Here is a 23,236-nt window from a genome sequence, read left to right as displayed (position 1 = left end):
GACATACATAACAAATAAATCATATTAAGGGTCTACTCCACACATTTTAAGAAGCCAATCTGTTTGGAAGGTATACTGCACGCAATTTTTCTGAGAAATTATGGAAAACACCATTAACTTCCACTAGCATCGCTAATAACACAATTCACTTTCACTAGCATCGCTAATAACACCATTAACTTCCACTAGCATCGTGTACCACCATTAACTTCCACTAGCATCGTTAATAACACCATTAACTTCCACTAGCATCGTTAATAACACCATTAACTTCCACTAGCATCGCTAATAACACCATTAACTTCCACTAGCATCGCTAATAACACCATTAACTTCCACTAGCATCGCTAATAACACCATTAACTTTCACTAGCATCGCTAATAACACCATTAACTTCCACTAGCATCGCTAATAACACCTTTAACTTCCACTAGCATCGTGTACCACCATTAACTTCCACTAGCATCGTTAATAACACCATTAACTTCCACTAGCATCGCTAATAACACCATTAACTTCCACTAGCATCGCTAATAACACCATTAACTTTCACTAGCATCGCTAATAACACAATTCACTTTCACTAGCATCGCTAATAACACCATTAGCTTCCACTAGCATCGTGTACCACCATTAACTTCCACTAGCATCGCTAATAACACCATTAACTTCCACTAGCATCGCTAATAACACCATTAACTTCCACTAGCAGCGCTAATAACACCATTAACTTCCACTAGCATCGCTAGTAACACCATTAACTTCCACTAGCATCGTGTAACATCATTAACTTCCACTATAATCGCTAATAACACCATTAACTTCCACTAGCATCGCTAATAATTCATATTTCCTTGTATCTCAAAAATCAAAGAACTAATGCAGTGCCTGTTGGATGGACTGACATGACTGTTGGAGTAACCCTTTAACGTGAGCCATATATGTGTTATAGACTGAAGATTATGCTGCATTTGTTTATGGTTGGAGGTGGGAATTTGGAAGTTGGAAATGCATTCGAGCTAAAATGTCTTAAAAGACAGTTTACAACAACATATAGCTAATATACTTACAAATGTACTCTTAAAACAAGCTAATAATAACATTAACGTTTAGCTACATGATGCGGGTGGCCATATTGAAATGACCTCAAATGGCGCTAAGGCTTGAACCGGGGGTTGAGAAATCGAGTTTGCGCCTAGGAACTCCTGGTTGACGCACCGATTCATTCGGTTTTTCCTAGTAGGAAGTCGGAAATTCTCACCTCAGAGTTAAAATCGAATGCAGAATGACTTCCTCAACAAACGTTAAAAACAATACGATGCACTGTAGGCTACCAGCTGACCAAACCACATTCACACAGACATGCGTCTTACTTTTAACTGCCGTTAGGTAGGCTCTCAAGTCCCTCTGCAATTTAGTGCCCTCTACCTGAAAAAGCAAGACGACAGGTGAACAAGGGTGTGTCGGGGGAGGTGAGAGCGCAGGGTGGTGGAGTGAGAGGAGGGTGGTGGAGTGAGAGGAGGGTGGTGGAGTGAGAGGAGGGTGATGGAGTGAGAGGAGGGAAAGTGGTGGGAGGATGGATGGGGAGGAAAGAGGTAGAGAGGTGCTGACCATCTGCTTGTTGAAGTTGGCCACGACCTCCTCGAACGCCACGTCCCGCGTCTCGTCGGCCTTGCCCAGCTTCTGCATCACCTGAGGACGGAACACGACGACAGCGACATCAAGCCGGGCGCTATAGGCTCACACTCAAGACTCTCGTATCATGGAGAGTGTGACGGCTAGGCTATCTAAAAGAACATCAAACAGTCAGTCACTGAGTTTGCTGGCCCCTCTCGCATGATAATACGAGGCCCTTGTGGGACCTTTTCATATCATCTCTATTTGGGTGAACCTTGGGATTTCTTCTCACTTCAAGTGCTTGACACCAAAATTATTGAACACCACTGGTCTGGCAGACCCTCTATGGGGATAGTTGGACAGTTGAATCGCCTGAAAACAACCGAGTTGTAAACATCTTCAAAAGAGACGTTTAATTTTTTTTTTTAATCATTCACACCGAACTCCCAAAGTCACACGTGCAAATCTCAGATGTCAAATTAGTTACCAACTTTCCCGCTAGTTTATTTGACAACTCGGTGGCCGACCACAAACATTTCAGAGAGTGATAGTGATGCTTTCAGTATCTTCCAAGTTGTGGTTTGCACTGTGGACTGCTGCACACCCCCACAGAATACGAATGTACCATTCACTTACAGTGAAGATAACAGCATTTAATAGCCATAACAAGAAGTAGTGTTCAGAACGATTACTGCCCTGTCAAATATGAGCCATTAGACTCATACAAGACTGAATTAGAAGGAGGAGGAGGATAAGAATGACTTGTAATGACAGGATACATATCACATATCACGAGCAAGTGAGTGAGTGAGTTCATCCGGGCACATATATAAAATATATTTCACATCATCAGCATTTTAATCTTTGGGCAGCACTTCCTCAAATGGACAATGGAATTCACTGTCTGTCGTCCCCACATTTGACTTTCTTTCCTTTCCTTGCTGTCCAAACTCCGGTAATAAATAGCTCTGTGTTGGTTAATACCTTTGTTAAAGGTAATCTTTTGGATTTATGTTGAGAAACAGGTTCTAAAAATGTGTAACTAATTATTATAGAGGTATTTCTTCCTTCCTAAAACTACACACTGTGGCTTTAAGCTTGGACACACCCACCCATACACACACACACGCACACGCACACACACACACACACACACACACACACACACACACACACACACACACACACACACACACACACACACACACACACACACACACACACACACACACTGATGTACAGCTTAGTTCATGTGGGTTTGTTGAAATCTATAACTGGAGATACACCTGGCTATTTATACACTCCATGTCAAAGCCAGTTGTATCCTCTGTCTCTACGGCAAAGACCAGCTGACTGTGTGTGTGTGTGTGTGTGTGTGTGTGTGTGTGTGTGTGTGTGTGTGTGTGTGTGTGTGTGTGTGTGTGTGTGTGTGTGTGTGTGTGTGTGTGTGTGTGTGTGTGTGTGTGTGTGTGTGTGTGTGTGTGTGTGTGTGTGTCTGTCTGTCTGTGTGTCTGTCTGTGTGTCTGTCTGTGTGTCTGTGTGTGTGTCTGTCTGTGTGTCTGTCTGTGTGTCTGTGTGTCTGTCTGTCTGTGTGTCTGTCTGTGTGTCTGTCTGTCTGTCTGTCTGTGTGTCTGTGTGTGTGTCTCTGTCAGGTCTGGCTGTTTCCCATACACAGACTAGTTAATTGTGGCAACCCACTGAAATATTAGACAGTGCCACCACAAATGGATTTCTCAAACAGATAATGTATTAAAATGCCCGTAAAATGGCGTTAAGAGAATGTTTGTGTGTGATTTTACACAGCGAGACACTGACTGATATTGTGGTGGAACACAACAAGCAAATATATGCATTTGGTCCAAATATACGCATTTGGCGTTTAAAGGCCCAGAGGTCACCCTTATTACCTTGTTGCTGTGGGAACATCCCGCCCCCTGCTATGACTCAGTTGTCGCGTCCTCCTGTGCTAAAAAAAAGCCCTGACTCTGCATAACGAGACGAGCCTGAAGACGTCAGACGGGCTCCGGAGAAGCTCAGAGCTAAACTAAACAGGAAGTGTGTGTGTTGGGGGGGCATGAAAAGGGAAGAGGTGTGCTGGAAGCAGTGACTGCAGCACAAGAGAAAGGTCACAGACACAGGGGGGTCGGACAAGAGCGCTTCCTCTAAATCCATCAAAAACACTCTACTCTGAGTGTTGTTATTGTTGTTGGGCAGCAGCACTACCACAGTACCAGTACCACAGTACCACTACCAGATTACCACTACCACAGTACCACTACCACAGTACCAGTACCACTACCACAGTGCCATTACCAGATTACCACTACCACAGTACCACTACCAGATTACCACTACCACAGTACCACTACCACAGTACCAGTACCACTACCACAGCACCACTACCAGATTACCACTACCACAGTACCACTACCAGATTACCACTACCACAGTACCACTACCACAGTACCAGTACCACTACCACAGCACCACTACCAGATTACCACTACCACAGTACCACTACCACGGTACCACTACCACAGTACCACTACCACTACCAGATTACCACTACCACAGTACCACTACCAGATTACCACTACCACAGTACCACTACCAGATTACCACTACCACAGTACCACTACCAGATTACCCCTACCACACTACCACAGTACCACTACCAGATTACCAATACCACAGTACCACTACCACAGTACCACTACCAGATTACCAGTACCACAGCACCACTACCAGATTACCAGTACCACAGCACCACTACCAGATTACCAGTACCACAGCACCACTACCAGATTACCAGTACCACAGCACCACTACCACAGTACCACTACCACAGTACCACTACCAGATTACCACTACCAGATTACCACTACCACAGTACCACTACCACAGCACCACTACCACAGCACCACTACCACAGTACCACTACCAGATTACCACTACCACAGTACCACTACCACAGCACCACTACCACAGTACCACTACCAGATTACCACTACCACAGTACCACTACCACAGCACCACTACCACAGTACCACTACCAGATTACCACTACCACAGTACCACTACCACAGTACCACTACCACAGTACCACTACCACTACCACTACCACAGTACCACTACCACAGCACCACTACCACAGTACCACTACCACAGTACCACTACCAGATTACCACTACCACTACCAGTACCACAGTACCACTACCAGATTACCACTACCAGATTACCACTACCACAGTACCACTACCACAGCACCACTACCACAGTACCACTACCAGATTACCACTACCACTACCACTACCACAACACCACTACCACTACCAGATTACCACTACCACTACCACAGTACCACTACCAATACTACTACCAGTACCACAGTAACACTACCAGATTACCACTACCACAGCACCACTACCACAGCACCACTACCACAGCACCACTACCACAGTACCACTACCAGTACTACTACTACCAGTACTACTACCACAGTACCACTACCAGTACTACTACCAGTACTACTACCACAGTACCACTACCAGTAATACTACCAGTACCACAGTACCACTACCAGTACTACTACCACAGTACCACTACCAGTACTACTACCAGTACCACAGTACCACTACCAGGACTACCACCACTACCAGTACTACCACAGTACCACTACCACAGTACCAGTACCAGTACTACTACAGTACCAGTACCAGTACCACATTCATTCATTCATACCACTACCACTACAGTACCATGTTGAACACAGGCATTGTATATTTTCCTGGAGCTACTTCATGAAGTGACAGCGATTGCTTTGAGTCTGCCTGAACCGGTGTAGGTAGGTAGCCGATCTGCTCAGCGTGGGCAATCGGTTCGGGGTCCGTTTTTCATGTTTATTTCTCACATAATTCCATTTGTCGTAGAATCACGTAGGCTAGTTCAGTCACCCGATGTCAAATTTGACGCTATCGTAGTGAAGCCATGTACAGCCAACGATCTTTGGTACACCGTGATAAATGTTTGAAGTCAACTGAAAAAAAACAGACCCAAGCTGATCTGCCAGGCTGAGCAGATTGAGTACCTGTTATGGTTTGAGACCGACCCCAATCGCACAACACAAGACAGGTATTAGAGTAAGCCAAAACAGGGCAATATTTATTAAATAACAAAAAGCGGCACAGTCCCTTTAAGGGAGAACACAAAAAACACAAGAGTCCATGAAATACGAAACTGCGGCACTGTGCCTTTAACAGGCGAACAGGCTAAGGGACTAGGGGCACTGGAGAGCGGGACAGGGACAGAGGCCCGGAGAGGCGGCCTAGAGACAGGGACAGAGAACAGGGTTAAGGCCTTGGACAGGGCGAGGACCAGAGCTGCTTACAGGGATGAGGACAGGGTTAAGGCCTTGGACAGAGCGAGGGCCAGAACTGCTTACAGGGATGAGGACAGGGTTCCGACGGCGGAGGCCTGGCACGGGGACAGGGGCCCGACGGCGGAGGCCTGGCACGGGGACAGGGGCCCGACGGCGGAGGCCTGGCACGGGGACAGGGGCCCGACGGCGGAGGCCTGGCACGGAGATCCTCTTCCGGCCCTACACCGAGTAGGGCTCTGCTGCTCAGAAAGGAATCCTCCTCCTCCTCCTCGGATGCTGTAGACGGGCAGCGCAGAACAAAGGGGGTCCCAGGGGAACGGGATGGGAACACGCCATCCTCCCGTGGAATAATAGGGAGCGACGACGAGCCGGGGTCCGAGGGGAACGGGATGAGCACACGCCATCCTCCCGTGGAATAATAGGGAGCGACGGCGAGCCTCACCCCAGGAACGAGGATCACGAAGAGACGCCTTCCTCCCGTGGAAATAGGGAGCGATGGCTGGCACGTCGTCTCACGCCGGAGACGCGGCAGGTGATGGTAACGTACAGAATACAGAACGAACACAGAGTCCTGAACACAGAATCCAGAACACAGAACGACCCGACAAGGACTGGAGGGGAGTCTGCAACCAAAGTACTCTCCGACCTGATTGCAAACTCCCAACAGGTGAGTGAAGGTAAAGGTACAAGAATGTCCAAGGGTGGGGGCTGGTGAAGAGTAGGAGACAGGGAAAAGTTCTCGCAAGGGTGGGGGCTGTTGAGGAGAGTAGACAGGGAAAAAGGTCCAGGAACAGGCGAATCCTCACAGTACCTTTCTTTACATCTCTGCGGCTTCAATATCAGCATCCAAATAATCCATTAGACTTATAGCTGTTCTATTTCACGGTCAGGTTCCAACTAACTGTCTTCTTTAACTCCCAGTACATCCAATAAAGTGATCAAGTGATCAACATTCTGAGTTTCCACGTCAATTTCAATGTCCATCTGATTCAAAACTCACGTAGTAACACCTATGATTGTGCCCTGCTTTCGTCTCATTCTTTCAATTTCAGTCCGACGTTCGTCTTCACCCATTCTAGAGCTATCCAAAACGTTCATATCTCCCGGGTTTCGGCAGTCGATCTCATCATGATTTAAATCAATAGGCTTGTTTGAGATTGGCGAGGCCTGCGTAGGCCCGCTCAGGCGCGCTGCCTCGCGCTGGGTTGTGAATGACAAGTTAACTCATTCCTGCCTGCTTGCCTGAACTTATATACGCTCAAATAGAAACAGAAAATACTGACCTGGCCTGCTTTGGAGTTCAGTGGCCTGACAGCGGGCACAAACAAATACAAATTAAAATATTGCTCCCTATGGCCAGTCTGCTAGTGTGTGGCACCCAGGGTGCACTCTCTTGAGGCATGGCATGGGAAGCTATAGGGATGAGTCACTCAGGCACTGCAGCCTATAACTGAGAACTGTTGAATAAACAAAGACTGAGAAATAGCATCTGCCTTGAGAGTCGTCAATAACGTTTGAAACATCAAAACGTTACATTGGTGTCAGAAGTAAAAGTGGGGAGAGAGAAAGGCATCAGAAGGGGTTTGCCGGGGGCGCCCTGTACCAGTGCCACGCGCACCTACGCGGCCGACCCGGGTTCGATCCCAGCACCCGACGTTATTTGTCGCATGTCCTCCCCACCTCTCCTCCCGTTCGCCCTCTCCTCTGTCGGTCCTGCGTGACCATGAAAAAGCTGTAAAAATGCTAAAATATAATAAAAAAAAGAAGGGGTTTGCCGGAGGTGTGCTAGCTTAGCGTAGCCTAGCTTAGCTGCAGTTAGTGGCTTGGATGTCTACGGCGGGTCGAAAGAGGAGAGAGAGACAGAAGAAGACGGAGAAGAGTGGCCGGAAGAAAGTTCGACGGAGGTGTACATTCGCTTAGCGTGGCCTAGCTTAGCTGCAGTTAGCGGCTAGCTTGGCACAGCGGCATGGATGTGGAAAGCGGGTCAAAAGGAGAGGACAAATATGGCAGCACCCATGGCACATGGCGGGCTTGACAGCGTGGCCACTGGAAGACCCAGGGAGCCACTGCGGGAGTTGACCCGAGAGGTAAGCAGAGATGGCGGCACTCATGGCACATGGCGGGCTCGACAGCGTGGACGACCGGAGGAGCCAGGGAGCTGCTGCAGGGATTGGCCGAGGACATTGGGGGCCTGGCCCGGCGGGCATGGGGACATGTGCGAGTGTGCGGAGCACACAGCTAACTGAGAACTGTGTCGTGTACAGAGCCGTGGTCGATTGGAACTCTCTGCCACGTGCAGAGCCATGAGTAAAGGAAACTCTCTGCTGCGAACTGGGTACTGTGTATGGTGTATTGTGTGCGTCTGGGTATTGTGTACGGTGTACTGTGTGGGTCTGGGTACTGTGTACGGTGTACTGTGTGGGTCTGGGTACTGGGTACTGTGTACGGTGTACTGTGTGGGTCTGGGTACTGGGTACTGTGTACTGTGTTGGTGGGGACTGTGTACGGTGTGGGTCTGGGTACTGGGTGGGTCTGTGTACTGTATGGGGAGTTTAAGTACTGTGTTTAGCGGGTATTGGGGTGGGGCTAGCAGTTAGCGTAGCGTCGCCCCCGGTGTAGCCACCGGCAGCGTCGCGTAGCCAGCTGCTGGCATAGCATTGTGTGGGGTGGGAAGCAAGACGTCTCTGTTGGGAAGGGCGTCTCTCTGTCGGTCTGGGAACAGGAGGGCGCGAGAAACCTGGAACCAATGGGATTTGGTGGTTTTGATTTGATTTTGATTTTATTAGGGATCCCCATTAGCTGGTGCCCTAGCAACCAGCTAGTCTTCCTGGGGTCCACACACAAAAACATACAAAAACGATTATTATTGCAAAAACAAAATTATTAAAAGTCAGTACACACAATGCATAATGAAACTACTGTAACAATTAAGATAGCTAAAATTACATTACAGTGTAAAACAAAAACAAAAAATTACTTTACAGTGTTAAAAACAATTTAAGATTCTTTTTAAAAGTGAATCTACTGTAAATGCAGCAGAGGTTTTGAGGCAGGTTATTCCAAAGAGTTAAAAATAAAAGATCTCCTTAAAGCGTTGGTTTTAGGACCTGGCAATTCAAGCTGCCCACTACTGGAACCTCTAGTGTAATGCTTGTGCACAGTATTACTAAAAACAATCTGATTATGTATAAAAACAGGAGTTTTACTGCTCATGACCAACTTGAACAGCACAAGTATATTAAAACTAAGACAATCTATTTTCAACGTTAAGCCAAGAGAGGCGGGCATGCATACGGCTCACATTAGACCTTAGTGAGCAGCCCAGTACCAACCGTGCTGCCCTGTTCTGGACCACCTGGAGCTTCCTGAGGTCACCACTGGCAGCAGATGACCACATCGCAGAGCAATAGTCAAGATGACATAATACTAAACTTTGCACTATCTGACATAAAAGGGGATGGGCAACAAAAGAAGCACATTTCCTGGAAATACCAATTGCTCTTCCCATTTTAAAAATATAATGAATATGCTGAGACCAAGACAGAGTGCAATCCAGCATCACTCCAAGGAGTTTAGTACTTTCAACTTGTTGAACTGCCGAATTACACAAGTTTAAATGAAGCTTTGGATTTGTAGATAACCTGTGCCTTGTTCCCAGCACAATACATTTAGTCTTGGAGATATTAAGGACAAGTCTATTACATACTACCCAGTCATGCACAACTTTAAGTTCGTCTCTTGGGGCCTGACAGAGAGGGGAGTGCACTGCAGCCTGTAACTGAGAACTGTTGGATAAACAAAGACTGAGAAATAGCATCTGCCTCGAGAGTCGTCAATAACGTTTGAAACGTCAAAACGTTAAACAGTATGTTAACTTGTCCTCCAGTAACGATGTAGCTCATGTTTATAAATCTATATGTCGATCTACATATAAGTTGAAAGAGTATAGAGCCGTATGAAACAGGCAACGTATGGTTATAAGTATAACGTTACTTGACAATAAACGGGTACTGTACGTGTGAAATCCCAACAGCTACATCATCTGACTAGCTCTTTCATGCTAAGCTAAATTAACGTCATCACACAGCCAGACACTTTACAAACTACTTCCAAAGCAATGGCTGAAATTAACTCTCTCTGCCACGCATTAGCCTCCTCCTTAGCAGCAGGGGCGGATTTAGGATTGTAGGAGATCCGGGGCTTAGCCCAGATAGGTGCCCCCCTTTTTTTTTTTTTTTTTTCTTTTTTAATTTCTTTTTTTTTAAACAATTTAAAAAAAAAAATTGGCAGGCAAGGGGTGGTTTGGAGGGGGTTATGCACGACCCCCTCTACGGCAGTTTTTTTTTTATTTAATGAACCTGTACGTGCAATTTCCTGCAATATAGAGCCTTCAATCTTGACCAATAAAGCTGCTCTTTTCACTATAAAACTCAGTTAACCATAACGTAGTTATGGTTAGATTTATATATTGGGGGCGGATATATCATATTTTTCATATGATCAAAAAGTGGTGGAGCAAGAGCATACCTTTGCTCCCCCAAGTTCAATAGTGGGAGAGCAGAGATGCTCCGAATGCTCTTATGGCCAGGCGTCTATGATTCACTGATACAAAGTAAAATAGTGCAGTGCAATAAAATAGTTAGTAAAATAGAATAAAATAATGCAATAGTGCATTGCAATAAAATAAGTTATCATCGTATTCTTTGGGAGGCCGGTAAGGAGTCCATTACAGTAGTCGAGTTGGCTTGAGATAAAGGCATGGATCTGGTTTTCAGCGTCCTTTTGATTTATAAATGGCCGTACTTTAGCTATGTTTCTAAGGTGGAAGAATTAAGTTTTTGTTAGGCCTGCCGCGATAAGCAATAAATCGATTAATTGCTGCGATAATTAAAATGAATGCAATGATTTTGACGGGCGCGATTAATTGCTATTTGCGCGTTTGTTTTAATGAGGCGGAACCAGTGCCCCTTCAGTCACTGTCCGTGTTGGGAGGCGGGCCGCTGACGTTACTAGAGTACAGCACGGGAGCTCCGTGGGGCAACGCCACATAGACATTTCTCAATAGTGTTGCTCCTTTTAACCAAGTAGCATTATTTGTAGTGTAACGTTAGCTATTTTTAGACCCAAGTAGTTACTCGCTACTGCCCGGAGAAACTGGACTGCTAAATAAAGATGAAAGATAGAGCTTTGATTCTCATTCCATGCTAACAACATTAGCTAAATATCTAACAAACGAAATACAACGTATAGCATAGCTACAAGTACAACACAGAATAACGTTAATACAATTACATGCATCATTGTTTACAATGAACGGGTGGGGCTAGTCAAAGGACTGGACACGGGGACAAGTTAAACATGAATTAATTTATTATAACACTCCGGTAGTTTCGAGTCGTGCTGCAGTGCTTACGCACCACAGCTATTCTATTACTGCTTTGACGCTTCCTCCTCATCGTTGATTGCCTGTAGTAGCTGCATCTAACGTTAGTAGCTAACGTTAAAACTAACCGAAAGGTAGTTGTTCACCAACAATTTGTTTTATCATTAGCTCAAAAACATAACCGGACGAGACATGTTGTCGGCTCATAGTTTCTGCTTAGGATAATAACAACAATACTTCCGGTCCGGTCGGTGGGCTTCAAAATAAAAGTCAAACACCGGAAAAGACGGAGCGGTGGGCTTCAAAATAAAAGTTTTGGGAAATAAATTTCTAAAAAAAAATTCTCTAACCGGTCGCAATAATATCGCTTATCGCGATATTTTCGGGGGCAATTAATCGCCCAGCAAAATGTGTTATCGTGGCAGGCCTAGTTTTTGTCAACTTGTTGATTGTGATTTAAAGCTTAGGTCTGAGTCTACCATAACACCAAGACTTAACTCACTCAAATACAGTTAGCAGCTGGATAGACTACAGATGGAAATTAGCTTCTGCTAAATCTGGTGCAAACATATTTTCATGTAACAATGATGAATTGTCAAAAAAGAAAAAAAAAAATTTAAATAGATTCGGGGCTTTTCAGAAAACATTCAGGGCTTGAGCCCAAGTAGCCACCCCCTAGCCCCGCCCCTGCTTAGCAGCTACCGCCAGCGCTGTAAATGGTGGGAGTCGCTCACCTTGTTTGCAAGGCTATAACTATATTATATAAATATTATAGCTATATATGCAATACTATGGCCCATTTGACATCGAGTATCTATCGTTCAAAATGTGAAAAAGGAATATTTTTTCCATCCATACATTGTCGTTTTATACCGTGGTGAATATAAGTATAGTTTTAGAGTGGTCTAGGATAATTCCTGGAAGGCTAGTTATAGGCCGCAACGCATTTCGTCCCTATACACGCTACAATTAAAAATTCAAATGCATATGATCGGTATATTATGTCCATCATGCATGCATGAAGGGGGGGGGGGGGGGTCGTTTATGATTAATTGATTGTCAATAACGGCATTCGTTAGTACAACAGCATATGCTGATCAGAGCGATGGCTATGAAAACAATGGACAACCAAGCTGGAATTGACGTTAAATTGCTCTTACCTGTGGCCGATGAGACTTCAAAAAGAATACTCCAATTATTTGATTGCCATCTGCTAGATCTATGTCCATTTGGCCCACGTCATAACCCCCAAAAGCATAATGATTCTGGCGTCCCGAAGGCGATTCAATGCGATCAGGTGTATATCTTGATCCACGTTACAAGATAACTGCGCCCGGATGACTTTCAATGATGCACAGCCACATACTTCCTTCAGAAAGTAAGTGCGACATCGGCCACATACCACCAGAAATAAAAAGAACTAACGATCACAATAACGTGTATATATACGTGGTTGGCGTTCAACGATTGGCGGGCTAACACGTATTAAATCGTTGTTGGCGGCCATTGAGTTAAGGCTGCTCGTTTTGTTGTTGTTGTTGTGTGTGTGTGTGTGTGTGTGTGTGTGTGTGTGTGTGTGTGTGTGTGTGTGTGTGTGTGTGTGTGTGTGTGTGTGTGTGTGTGTGTGTGTGTGTGTGTGTGTGTGTGTGTGTGTGTGTGTGTGTGCGTGCGCGCATGTGTGTGTGTGTGCACATGTGTGTGTGAGAATGAACGTTGTTCAGCAAGGTCACCGGCTATAATGTGATCAACTGACTGACTGACTGCCTGGGAACACATGGAGGTAGAGTCACTAACACCTCGGCCACCTGCCTGCCCATAATCCTCCACGCGACCGAGCGGTCGCGCCGCGGTAAACACAGGGACTTCCCCCGTTTGCAACCGACACCGCTGGCGCCGCACCGACACCTGCTCTCCCGCTATTTTTTCCCCTTTCCCAAGGACCTTTGTGCCAATGAACCCCTAGACCTCTGGGACAATTCTTCAGGGTGTTCGTCTGCCGTCTTCGTGTGTGAGATTTAGGATTTTGAGAATGGAACATTCCGAACAGCGACTGGTCATTGAAAAGGTTAACCAAAGCAAGTGCGTGTGGCCGTCATGTTCTTGTGGTCGATCTGTGAGGCAGTGGAATGGGGCTGAACCAAGAAAACAGTGAGACGTCGACCGTTGTGTTAATGAAAACCACACAAGCCGTTTCTCCAACTTAAAGGCAGTTGTGACTTTATTACCTCTGTGGTCTATAATTAGGCTTTGGCAGGCCGTGTTACATTAGTCGTGACAGAACAGTGAGTGACCCTGCCGTCAGTATTCCATTTGACCTCGCAGGCCCCCGTAGAGGGGGCCACATATGGGGGGATGATCTATGTTGACTTCCGGGCCCTTTCAAGCATAAGCGTTGTTGTTCTTTTTTGTAGTGTTCATCTCGGAATTCTGTCATGGGGTTCTCTAGTTAAAATTTCGAAGCTTCGAATTAAAAAAAAATGTATTCATTTTTTTTTTTTATATATACTTTTTTTTTTATCTTATGTTGTGGGACTTGTACAGCACTTTGGTAAACTTTGTTGTTTTTAAATGTGCTCTATAAATAAAGTGGATTGGATTAATGAATTAAGTAGCCCCTTTCGTGACTGTGACGCAGCCAACACGGCTATGTGATTTAATTCAAGGTGGATCGCTGTTGTCGTTTGAACAACTTCAGATTTCATGGGAACTACCAATCCCCCAAATCAAGAATGTTTAAGATGAATGAAGTAAGATTTTGATTATTTGAAATATGGCCTGTGTAGACTAAACTATGCACAGAATTATGTCTACAAGGTCCGGATTCTACATGGTCCGGCAATGTAGACCTTGTAGACTCCACTACAGACCAATTATCAGTGAATGTTCATGCATTTTTAAGAAGGGCTACTTCCACAAAAAAACAAAGAACTCACCAAAACATCTCAGTAGCACCTTATCTAAATGTTCTATTTCATATATGGAGATTCATATTTATTTATGTGTTGCATGCATTTCTACATTTTATTTCCTATTTTGTTTATTCATCCCAGTATCTTTCTTTCTTATGTGTGGAATTCTACAAGGCATTTACATTCACATTTACATTTAGTCATTTAGCTGACGCTTTTATCCAAAGCGACTTACAAGTTCTGTACGACAGGTCATCAGGAAGGATACAACTCTATCAGCTGAGTAACAATATTCATCAAAGTGTTGCGTGTTACAGTGTAGGTTAGTTTATTAGGACAAGTGCATGACAGTAAGGTTAGTTAGGGTTAGATTTTTTTTATTTTATTTTTTTTTATTTTATTTCAGATAATGGTTGAAGAAGTGCGTCTTTAGTCGACGGCGAAAGATTGGACGGGATTCGGCTGTCCTAACTGGGGTGGGTAGTTCATTCCACCATTGTGGGGCAAGGACTGAGAATAGGCATGTAGGTGGTGTATATGTGTTTGAGGATGATATCCTTCAAACAGGCAATAGTGATGATATAATTTGGGCAGTGCTGAGCTGGGTTCCTTTCCTCCAGTGTATTTGTCCCCCGGCCCCACCCAATGGCCCCATGCACACACACACACACACACACACACAGAAGTAAAAATAAAAATAAAAAATAAAAAGTTTGAAAAGATTTTTTTTTTTTTTTTTTCACTTCAATTTTTTTTTAATGTTCGAAGCTTGTGCCATCGAACGAAGCTTCGAAGTATTTAAGACAGCCCTAGAAATGTCATCGTTAGAAATGTTCAGCTCTCAAGACACTATTTCACATAGTGATACGCTTCACAGGTGCAGAGCATTATGTGTGCTTTATTTTTTATAAATATTTTTGATCCACTTTTTCTCCTCTTTTTCTATTTTTCTCCCATCCCAATTCCACTGTGCCAATTCTTCCCTCCCCTGTCTTGAACGTTGCTCGCATATGCCCCCCACTGGCCGGTTGTAGGGAGGATAGAAGCCTTGCATCACGTGTCCCCTCCGGTACACGAGGAGGCAGCCTGTCACATCTTTTCACCTGCCAGCGCGGACTCTCATTGGCGAGGTGTAACGTGTGGGAGTCAAGTCAAGTCAAGAGTTTTATTTGTCACGGCATACAAGTATACAATGAAATGCGGGGGGTCTTGCCTGCAACGATTGTGCATAATACAATAGTAATACATAATAAGAATCCAATAGAACGACATTGTGCAATAAAACAAGTAAACAAAGTAGGGCATATCGGTATATGTACATGAGTTATTTACAGAGCATGGTAGGACATGCTAGGTCCTGTGGTAGTGCAATACACTGTTAGCTACGGATGAGGAGGCTCACACTACCCCCGCCATTTCCTGTCTCTGCTGTGCAGGCGTCCCCAAACGACCTGTAGGAGTCGCTGTCCACAACGTCCAGATTACCACCCATCGACTTCCACCCGCTAACTCTGCCAATTGAGTTAGTATGACGGCTGGCCCAAGCCGGAGGCAACGCCGACAGCCGGAGTCGAACCCGGTGTATCTTGCGTTGGTGACGAGTGCAATGTCCGCTGCGCCACCCAGCCGCCATGTGTGCTTTATTTTCTAAAGGTAAACATGATGCAAAACATTGGCATTTGCATTCCTAGCGCTGATAGTTGGCCCTTATGATGCGCCACGGTGGTGTAGTGGTTAACACTGTCGCCTCACAGCTAGAAGATCCTGGGTTCGATTCCCGCTTGGGGACCAGGTTACCGTGTTGCCAGTTACCCAGGTGGGGTATCACTCAGGCCTTTCTCTGTGGAGTTTGCATGTTCTCCCCGTGCTCGCAAGGGTTTCCCCTCCCGCTAAGATAAACCCAATGGAAAAACATGCACAACAGAACAGCGAAGACGGACAGGAGCACTTGGATTGGTCCCCGGGCGCAGCGCACGCTGCAGCCTTTGTCTGCTCCCGGCCAGGGACGTGCACAGGACTTTAGAGGGGCAGGTGCTCAAAGGCTGAAAAGGGCACTATACCTGTGTGTGTTTTAACCGAGCGCTCGTAGCGAGCGAGCCCGATTTTTAAGGGCCCTTTTCGGGCGGGGGGCCCCCCTTTTTATGCTTTTTGGGGGGTTTTGGTGATCAAATATTGAATATTGAACTATAATAATCAGTGCAGGAGCTCACTTATCCTTGAAAGACACTTTTATCACTGACTTAAAAGGCCCATACATCTCCATAAATGTTCAGGGGGGAGAGAATAAGTGCAGTGAAGTCAAGTCCGATGGGATTTGGGAATCTCAAATACAAATCGGGATTGGAATAAAAAATGCATTTATATTAAACAATACAAAATATACAGCACTTCTTGGGGTCTGTAGGGTAACTACAGACCCCAAGAAGTGCTGTATATTTTGTATTGTTTAATATAAATGCATTTTTTATTCCAATCCCGATTTGTATTTAAGATTCCCAAATCCCATCGGACTGGACTTCTTCGTGTCCCTCAATGAGTGTAATACCAGCATCATCATCATCACCACCCACGCTATGCATAAAATATAGGTCCGCGGAGAGGCACACTGAGGAGGCCGTGCAAACTGCAATGGAATATGGGGCATCTCTCTCTCTTTACCTAATATTTTTATTCTATCCTGACATTTTTCAGTTGGAAGGACAGTAAGACAGTAAGACAGGAACTGCCAGCAAAAAGGGCAGTTTTTTTATGAGGCTCAAAAAGGCAGGTGCTCAAGCACCCCTTGGGCTCTATGTGTGCACGTGCCTGCTCCCGGCTGCCATTGGGAGGAAGGACGAAGGGATGGGAAGTGCAGAGAACATTTCATCAGCGACTCAGTGCATGTGTGTGTGTGTGTTCCTGTGAGTCGCCCATTGCATGTGTGTGTGTTAATCTGATGACAAATAAAGACTTCTACTTCTACTACTCTACTTATTTTCCACTGCAGAGTGTGCATAATAAGGCTGGTGCAATCTTCATGTTTTACTTGAAATTGAAATGTAGGGGAGAGTGGGGTAAGATGAGGCAATATTTACATCAAATGTATGGGAGAGTGGGGTAAGATGAGCCAATGTTTACATAAAATGTAGGGGAGAATAAAATTCACTTACTCAATCATCCAGTCATTCACTCACTCACTCACACCTAGCAACTCTGCCCCTAGTGGTGGCTGAACAGCATGGCACTTTGCGTAAGACCAGTTCAATCTATACTTGACATCTCGACAACAACAATCAGTGATCACCATGTGCAACACTTTACGCAGGCCGCGTCGACGCAGAGCTAACCATCTTAACACTGCGGTGTGAAAGCTCCTGGCAGAAAATCATTACATTCAGTAGAACACTAGTACAGTAGAGTGTTTTTCCAATATCACATTCAATATGTGGTGTTACTCTTTCATCACGTATGCGTGTGTTTGTTGTGCTGGTAAATCTGTGTGAAAAGGGCCTCCGCTAAACACAACACCCTGAGTTAAACACAACACTCTGAGTTAAACACAACACCCTGAACTAAACACAACACCCTGAACTAAACACAACACCCTGAACTAAACACAACACCCTGAGTTAAACACAACACCCTGAACTAAACACAACACCCTGAATTAACACAACACCCTGAGCTAAACACAGCATGGACCGTAGTTCCCCCCTTAAAACCTGAGATGCTTCCCATCTATGACACTATGTGTCTTTGTTCAAGTCAAAATATGGGCATAGTAAGAGGTTCTGTATCATAGTCGGTTCCGCTCGGCGTCACTCATGCACTGTCCTCGCACACGTGCACGCGCACTGAATAAAGACCACAATGTACCTTTAATCCCAATATTTGTCTGACCACACCCCTATCAGCTCACCTACATAAGCAGGTGTGTGGTCACCTGCTCTCCTCCTTTCTCGCTTTCACCACAAGGAAGTGCCTCGGTAGATCCCCACTTGACGTGATGTGATGGTAGGAGAAGAGTTGGAAAACGAGATACGTTGACATCATATCTTTATTTTCTCTCTCACTATATTCGAGAAAATACGGCGATATTGTCTTCGTACTGGAGTGTATGGAAGATGATGATCATTCTAAAAATCCTCCACCGGTTTTCGTATTGGGAGTTCGCGCCGCTACATGCTTTCCAACTGCAGTCCTTGCTGTGTGCTGGTTGCGGTAAAGGCACAGCTGGACTGTAGGACACGCCACTGTTGTGAGAAGCGGTGGGTTCCAGGTTTGGCGAGTTATGTTTTTGCTGGCGAGCTCCACTTGTCTGTTAGTGCTATGGGGGCTAGTTGACAATGTTTATGAAAACCGGCCCCAGACTAGGGTCTTTTGTTCAGCCTCTTAGGCGACGGCGGAAGACCTTGGTCTGAAGCCCATTATAATTAACTAGTGGGCCACGACCAATAACACTGGTGATCCCTGTGTTTTCTGGACGAGTGGTTGTTTCTCTGTCACCGTGAGGCCCCTTCTTTCATAATACAAATGAGAGTATTCCCTCACGAGGAAATATGGGCATGGATGTTCGTTAGCGGAAGATCTGTGTTCAAGTCAGCTACAGGCCAGTTGGGTATTGTGCTGGCTCCGTCGGGTGTTGGTAAAATCACCGTTGTAAAACTGTGTTAACATCTTGTTTCTCTTCTCTCTTAAACAGTGAGGAGGGTTTCAGAACGGCGGCCTGTCTGAGTGATTGTTGTATCATTGTGTACAAGTTCAGGTGATAGCTGCTTAGCTTACGTGCTAGTGGTGGCCTACTGTTAGCCAGTCAGCTGTTAGCTGCGGTGCTAGCCTGTTGTGATCACTAGGCTAGGAAACGTTAGCTTGCGTGCTAGTTATGGCCTACCTAGGCTAGGCTAGGAAACGTTAGCTTGCTGCTATCGGCCGAGTGCGGCCGTTAGCTTAATGCTACACTGTTGAACATGCTTTGATTATAACATGTTTTAAACACTCTTGACTACGACGTCATCTTTGACAGAGGATGTTCGTCGAACCTGCCCTGAGCCAGGACGGCAAGGACTGCGTCAACAAGGGGGACCGTAGCGACGGGATGGAGCGGCGACGCTGCCCAGGTCGACAACACAGAACGGCTGTGTTTACTACGGTGCCTTGTTAGAGGCTGCAGTTTCGCTTGATCTGCGCTCAAGGTAGGCAAGGTTCTTTTCTCAGCCTGTAATGACAATGAACAGTGTGTTCACATATTAACAGGTTTACCTGTTCAACTGGCCGTATTAAAAGTAAAGTAGGAGGGTTGTGTTTTCCCCCCGGTTCCCTGGGGACTTCTTCATCCTCCTCTCAGACATGTTGTTACACTACATTGTGTCACTGTGTGGTAGGGATACGATGTAACCCTTAGCTTGATTGCTGAGGTTGTGCTAAAACTGCTTGAGAAACTTTATTTTCCTAAAAGAAAAGATTGTTTGGTCGCTTTTCGTGTGTGCTTAGCAAGGCCTGTGGCCGATACTAATCGAGAATTATGTATTCTCTCATTATGAAAAACCGCGTTCCTCTGTAGAGTGTTTTTGCCATTTTTTGTAGGTGATGATGGGTTGTGTGTGTCATGTGACCTACAACTGGGTTGGGCTGGCCACAGAAGCACATGTGTAAGTTTGGTACCGGGGCTCTTGGAGAGCCCTCTCTATTCTGTGTTTTTTCCTTAGTAAAAATCAGATAGCAGGTTAGCACATGCGCTGTGTGAAGCTGTTAGACGCTTCATGGAGCTGACTATGACTGTGGTCGGTTGGGTGCCCACCTGGTGGGGTCTTGATGCTGGCATCATGGACTTCTCCGGGCCCCCATTCCAGGGGGTCCAGTCCCTTTGGTGGGTCTGGGCCTTCCTTAGCGCTCCGCTGCTACAGCCTTGCCACAGGGTTGGGTTTGCCCTTGACCCCGTGATTCTGGGGGCAGTAACGAGGTTGGTCCTACAGGTCGGTTGGGTGACACCGGTGTGGCGGAAACAGGAAGTATCGGGGGCAGCGTGAGCCTCCCACGCGTTACTCCTCGCCACTGAGAGTTCGAGCTGCTGCAGTGAAAAGATGCGACAGGCTGCTTCCTCGTGTACCGGAGGGGACACGTGATGCAAGGCTTCTATCCTCCCACTGACTATGCCTCCCACTGGTCGGCTGCAATGTGGACAAAGCCTTGCATCACGTGTCCCCTCCGGTACACGAGGAGGCAGCCCTCGCATCTTTTCACCTGCACAGTGCGATCTCTCAGTGGCGAGGAGTAACGCGCGTGGGAGGCTCACGCTGCCCCCGATACTTCCTGATTCTGCTGTACAGGCGCACCAACCGACCTGTAGGAGTCGCTGTCCACAACGTCCGATCCCCACCCATCGGCTTTCCCACCCCCTAATACTGCCAATTGTATTAGTATGAACGACCAGCCAAGCCGGAAGCAATGCCGAGAGCTGGGCTCAAACCCAGCATCTCCTGCGTTAGTGGCGGGCGCCTTGCCACTTAGCCGCCCCAAACATCACTTTTTGTAAAATAAAAGGTAAATCTTAAAATATAAATAAATATATAAATATAAATAAATAGATTTTCACAAAAAATAAATAATATATATATATATATTATTTTTTTTGATGAAAATCTATTTTCATTTTTAAAAATCTTCCTAAATCATAAATTCGAATTAATCGATTAAATCGATTAATCGCCCAGCCCTTCCCTATAGATACAGTGGGCACGTCAACTTACCCCACTGGCTCAACTTACCCCACTCTCCCCTACATAGTTCTCTGTTGTGAGCTAATTACTGACCCACGAAACCCATTGAGAACCCAAATGTGTAGCTTCAAGAATATATGTGTGAAAATTCAGATTTTTTTACATTTGTTGACATATATTTAGAGACATGACAGCAAGACCCCAGGTTGAAGACCCTACTGGTTGTAAACCAGCTAGTGTGATGATAGACTGTCTAAATAGAGAGAGAGAGAGAGAGAGAGAGAGAGAGAGAGAGAGAGAGAGAGAGAGAGAGAGAGAGAGAGAGAGAGAGAGAGATATCTCTGAAAGAGTGACTGAACAAGATCTCAACCAATCCAATGGAAGGAACATTTCCTCCACCTGATAGGCCCAGCCATAATACATCAAAGGGCCCAATAAACGTGACAGTAAAAGCCCTTCCTCCAGTCCCTGGCTTCTGCTATCCTCGCCCAGCCACCATGCCTTGGGGGTCAGGGGCTGCAACCTTCTCCAGGAATGTCAGAGGGGAGGAGGCGAGTGGGAAAGGCAGAGAAACCCTATCCGCCAGTCAGTCAGCTTCTGGCCTGCTCGTCCTCCCTGGCTTAAAGATCCAGGCCCCAACTACCATACTGTAAAAACCCCATGGCAATATTAGAGGTAGCGCACCTTTACAGACCAGGGCCAACATAATGTCACTCAAATACTATATGGAGTGAGTATATGTAACTATAAAATGAGCACATAAAGTGCAGACATGTGCAATAAAATAGTTCTGGATTACTGTTTAAAAGGATGGATGCCAAGGTATGGACTTTTACTATACCGTCATCAACGATATATACAAATTGTAAAAACTTTTTCTTTTTAATACATCCACAAAACATTTTGGCAGGGTCCAAAATGAATTTTGTTGTTTACATTACGCATGCATTTATCCCCGGCTCACTTCCCATTTCCCCATGTGGAATGCACCGGAGGCTGAATGTTATTTAAAGCACCTTTAATCTAAAAGACTTTCCTTGCAGCAGTATTATAAAGATGTTGGGGGTAGAAACTGGATTCAAATATATCCTTTTGGATGGAAAAGCACCATGACAATTGTATTATGGAAAGAACATCAAATAGATTCAAAAGCACACTGTACTTTGCACTGGAAAAACCGAACACTGTCAAATACTGTTATACCGTCAGAACTAATAAGAATATTGTGATATCATTTAAAATATTGAGCTATAGTCACTTTCCCGCACCTACTCCCGAACTACGCATGCGCAGATTGATGAACCTACCGTACTTTTCGCACTATAAGCCGCACCTGACTATAAGCTGCAGCAGCTAAATTGAATGATGTGTACATATATAAGCCGCACTGGACTATAAGCCGCAGGTGTTTTAATGTTTAATTACCATATGTAATTAGCAGTGATGGGCAGTAGCTAGCTACAAGTAGCGACGCTACATAGCTTAACTACATTTTTCAGTAGCGTGATGGTAGCGTCGCTACTTTTGAATCAAGTAGCGATCTCTGTAGCGCAGCTAGTTTTCGAATCAAGTAGTGACGTAGCGTCAGCAAAACGCTACAGGCTACATATCCGGAGAAACAGACACAAAAAAGAAAAATGTCTTTGGTCCTGAGAGTGTCGTGTTCTTCTGTCCTGCAGCTGGATGCTATTGGAGAAAACCCACTATGATTGGTTGGTTGGTTTAGATATGGGTATGACGACTCACGATTAGGCCAAAACATTACGGGTAGGCCAATCAGAGGCAGGATAGGGCGGGACATGCCACTCCAGCTCGGCAAACCAGGAAGTAAAAAAAATCTAAACACAGACCATGAATGAACCAGTCCGTGCGAAATAGCAGAAGGATTCGATGTTTCCAGGGCTGATGACATTGATGAAGATGATGTCAATAACAACAATGCCTCTCCATGGCCCTATCTGGAAAAATGTATGAGTTTGACTGAAAAAACACCTAAAACATATGTGTTTATTGTGTCAGCCAAAAACGAAGCTTCTCTCAACATCCCACACGGCCAGCACTAACTTGAGAACACATATATTCAGGTAAGCTGATGAAAAGCTTTACATAAACATTGTCAACTGTTCCCAAACAGCACACAAGTCAGTGCACTTTTTGTCAACAGATTTAACTAACATGTTTCACTGTAGGCAGAAAATGAACAATATTATGGGGGTGGAGAAAAGAAAAAACAAACTACCATAAATAGTACAT

General features: G+C 45.4%; 1 protein-coding gene across 3 annotated transcripts in view; it reads right to left on the bottom strand.

The window, feature by feature from the left end:
• bin1b (bridging integrator 1b) overlaps positions 1-23,236 on the bottom strand; it is an 83,760-nt gene that overhangs the window by 41,787 nt on the left and 18,737 nt on the right. For all 3 annotated transcript variants that reach the window (XM_084319153.1, XM_084319154.1, XM_084319155.1), the window contains exons 2-3: positions 1,613-1,693; positions 1,375-1,429 (exon numbers count right to left, since the gene is read on the bottom strand). In XM_084319153.1, coding sequence (XP_084175279.1) covers positions 1,375-1,429; positions 1,613-1,693 — 136 coding nt within the window. The remainder of the gene's footprint in view (positions 1-1,374; positions 1,430-1,612; positions 1,694-23,236) is intronic.

This window comes from Notolepis coatsorum (assembly GCF_963971535.1).
Source record: "Notolepis coatsorum genome assembly, chromosome: 1".
Lineage (NCBI taxonomy): Eukaryota > Metazoa > Chordata > Actinopteri > Aulopiformes > Paralepididae > Notolepis > Notolepis coatsorum.
This window is presented reverse-complemented; position numbering and strand designations above follow the sequence as displayed.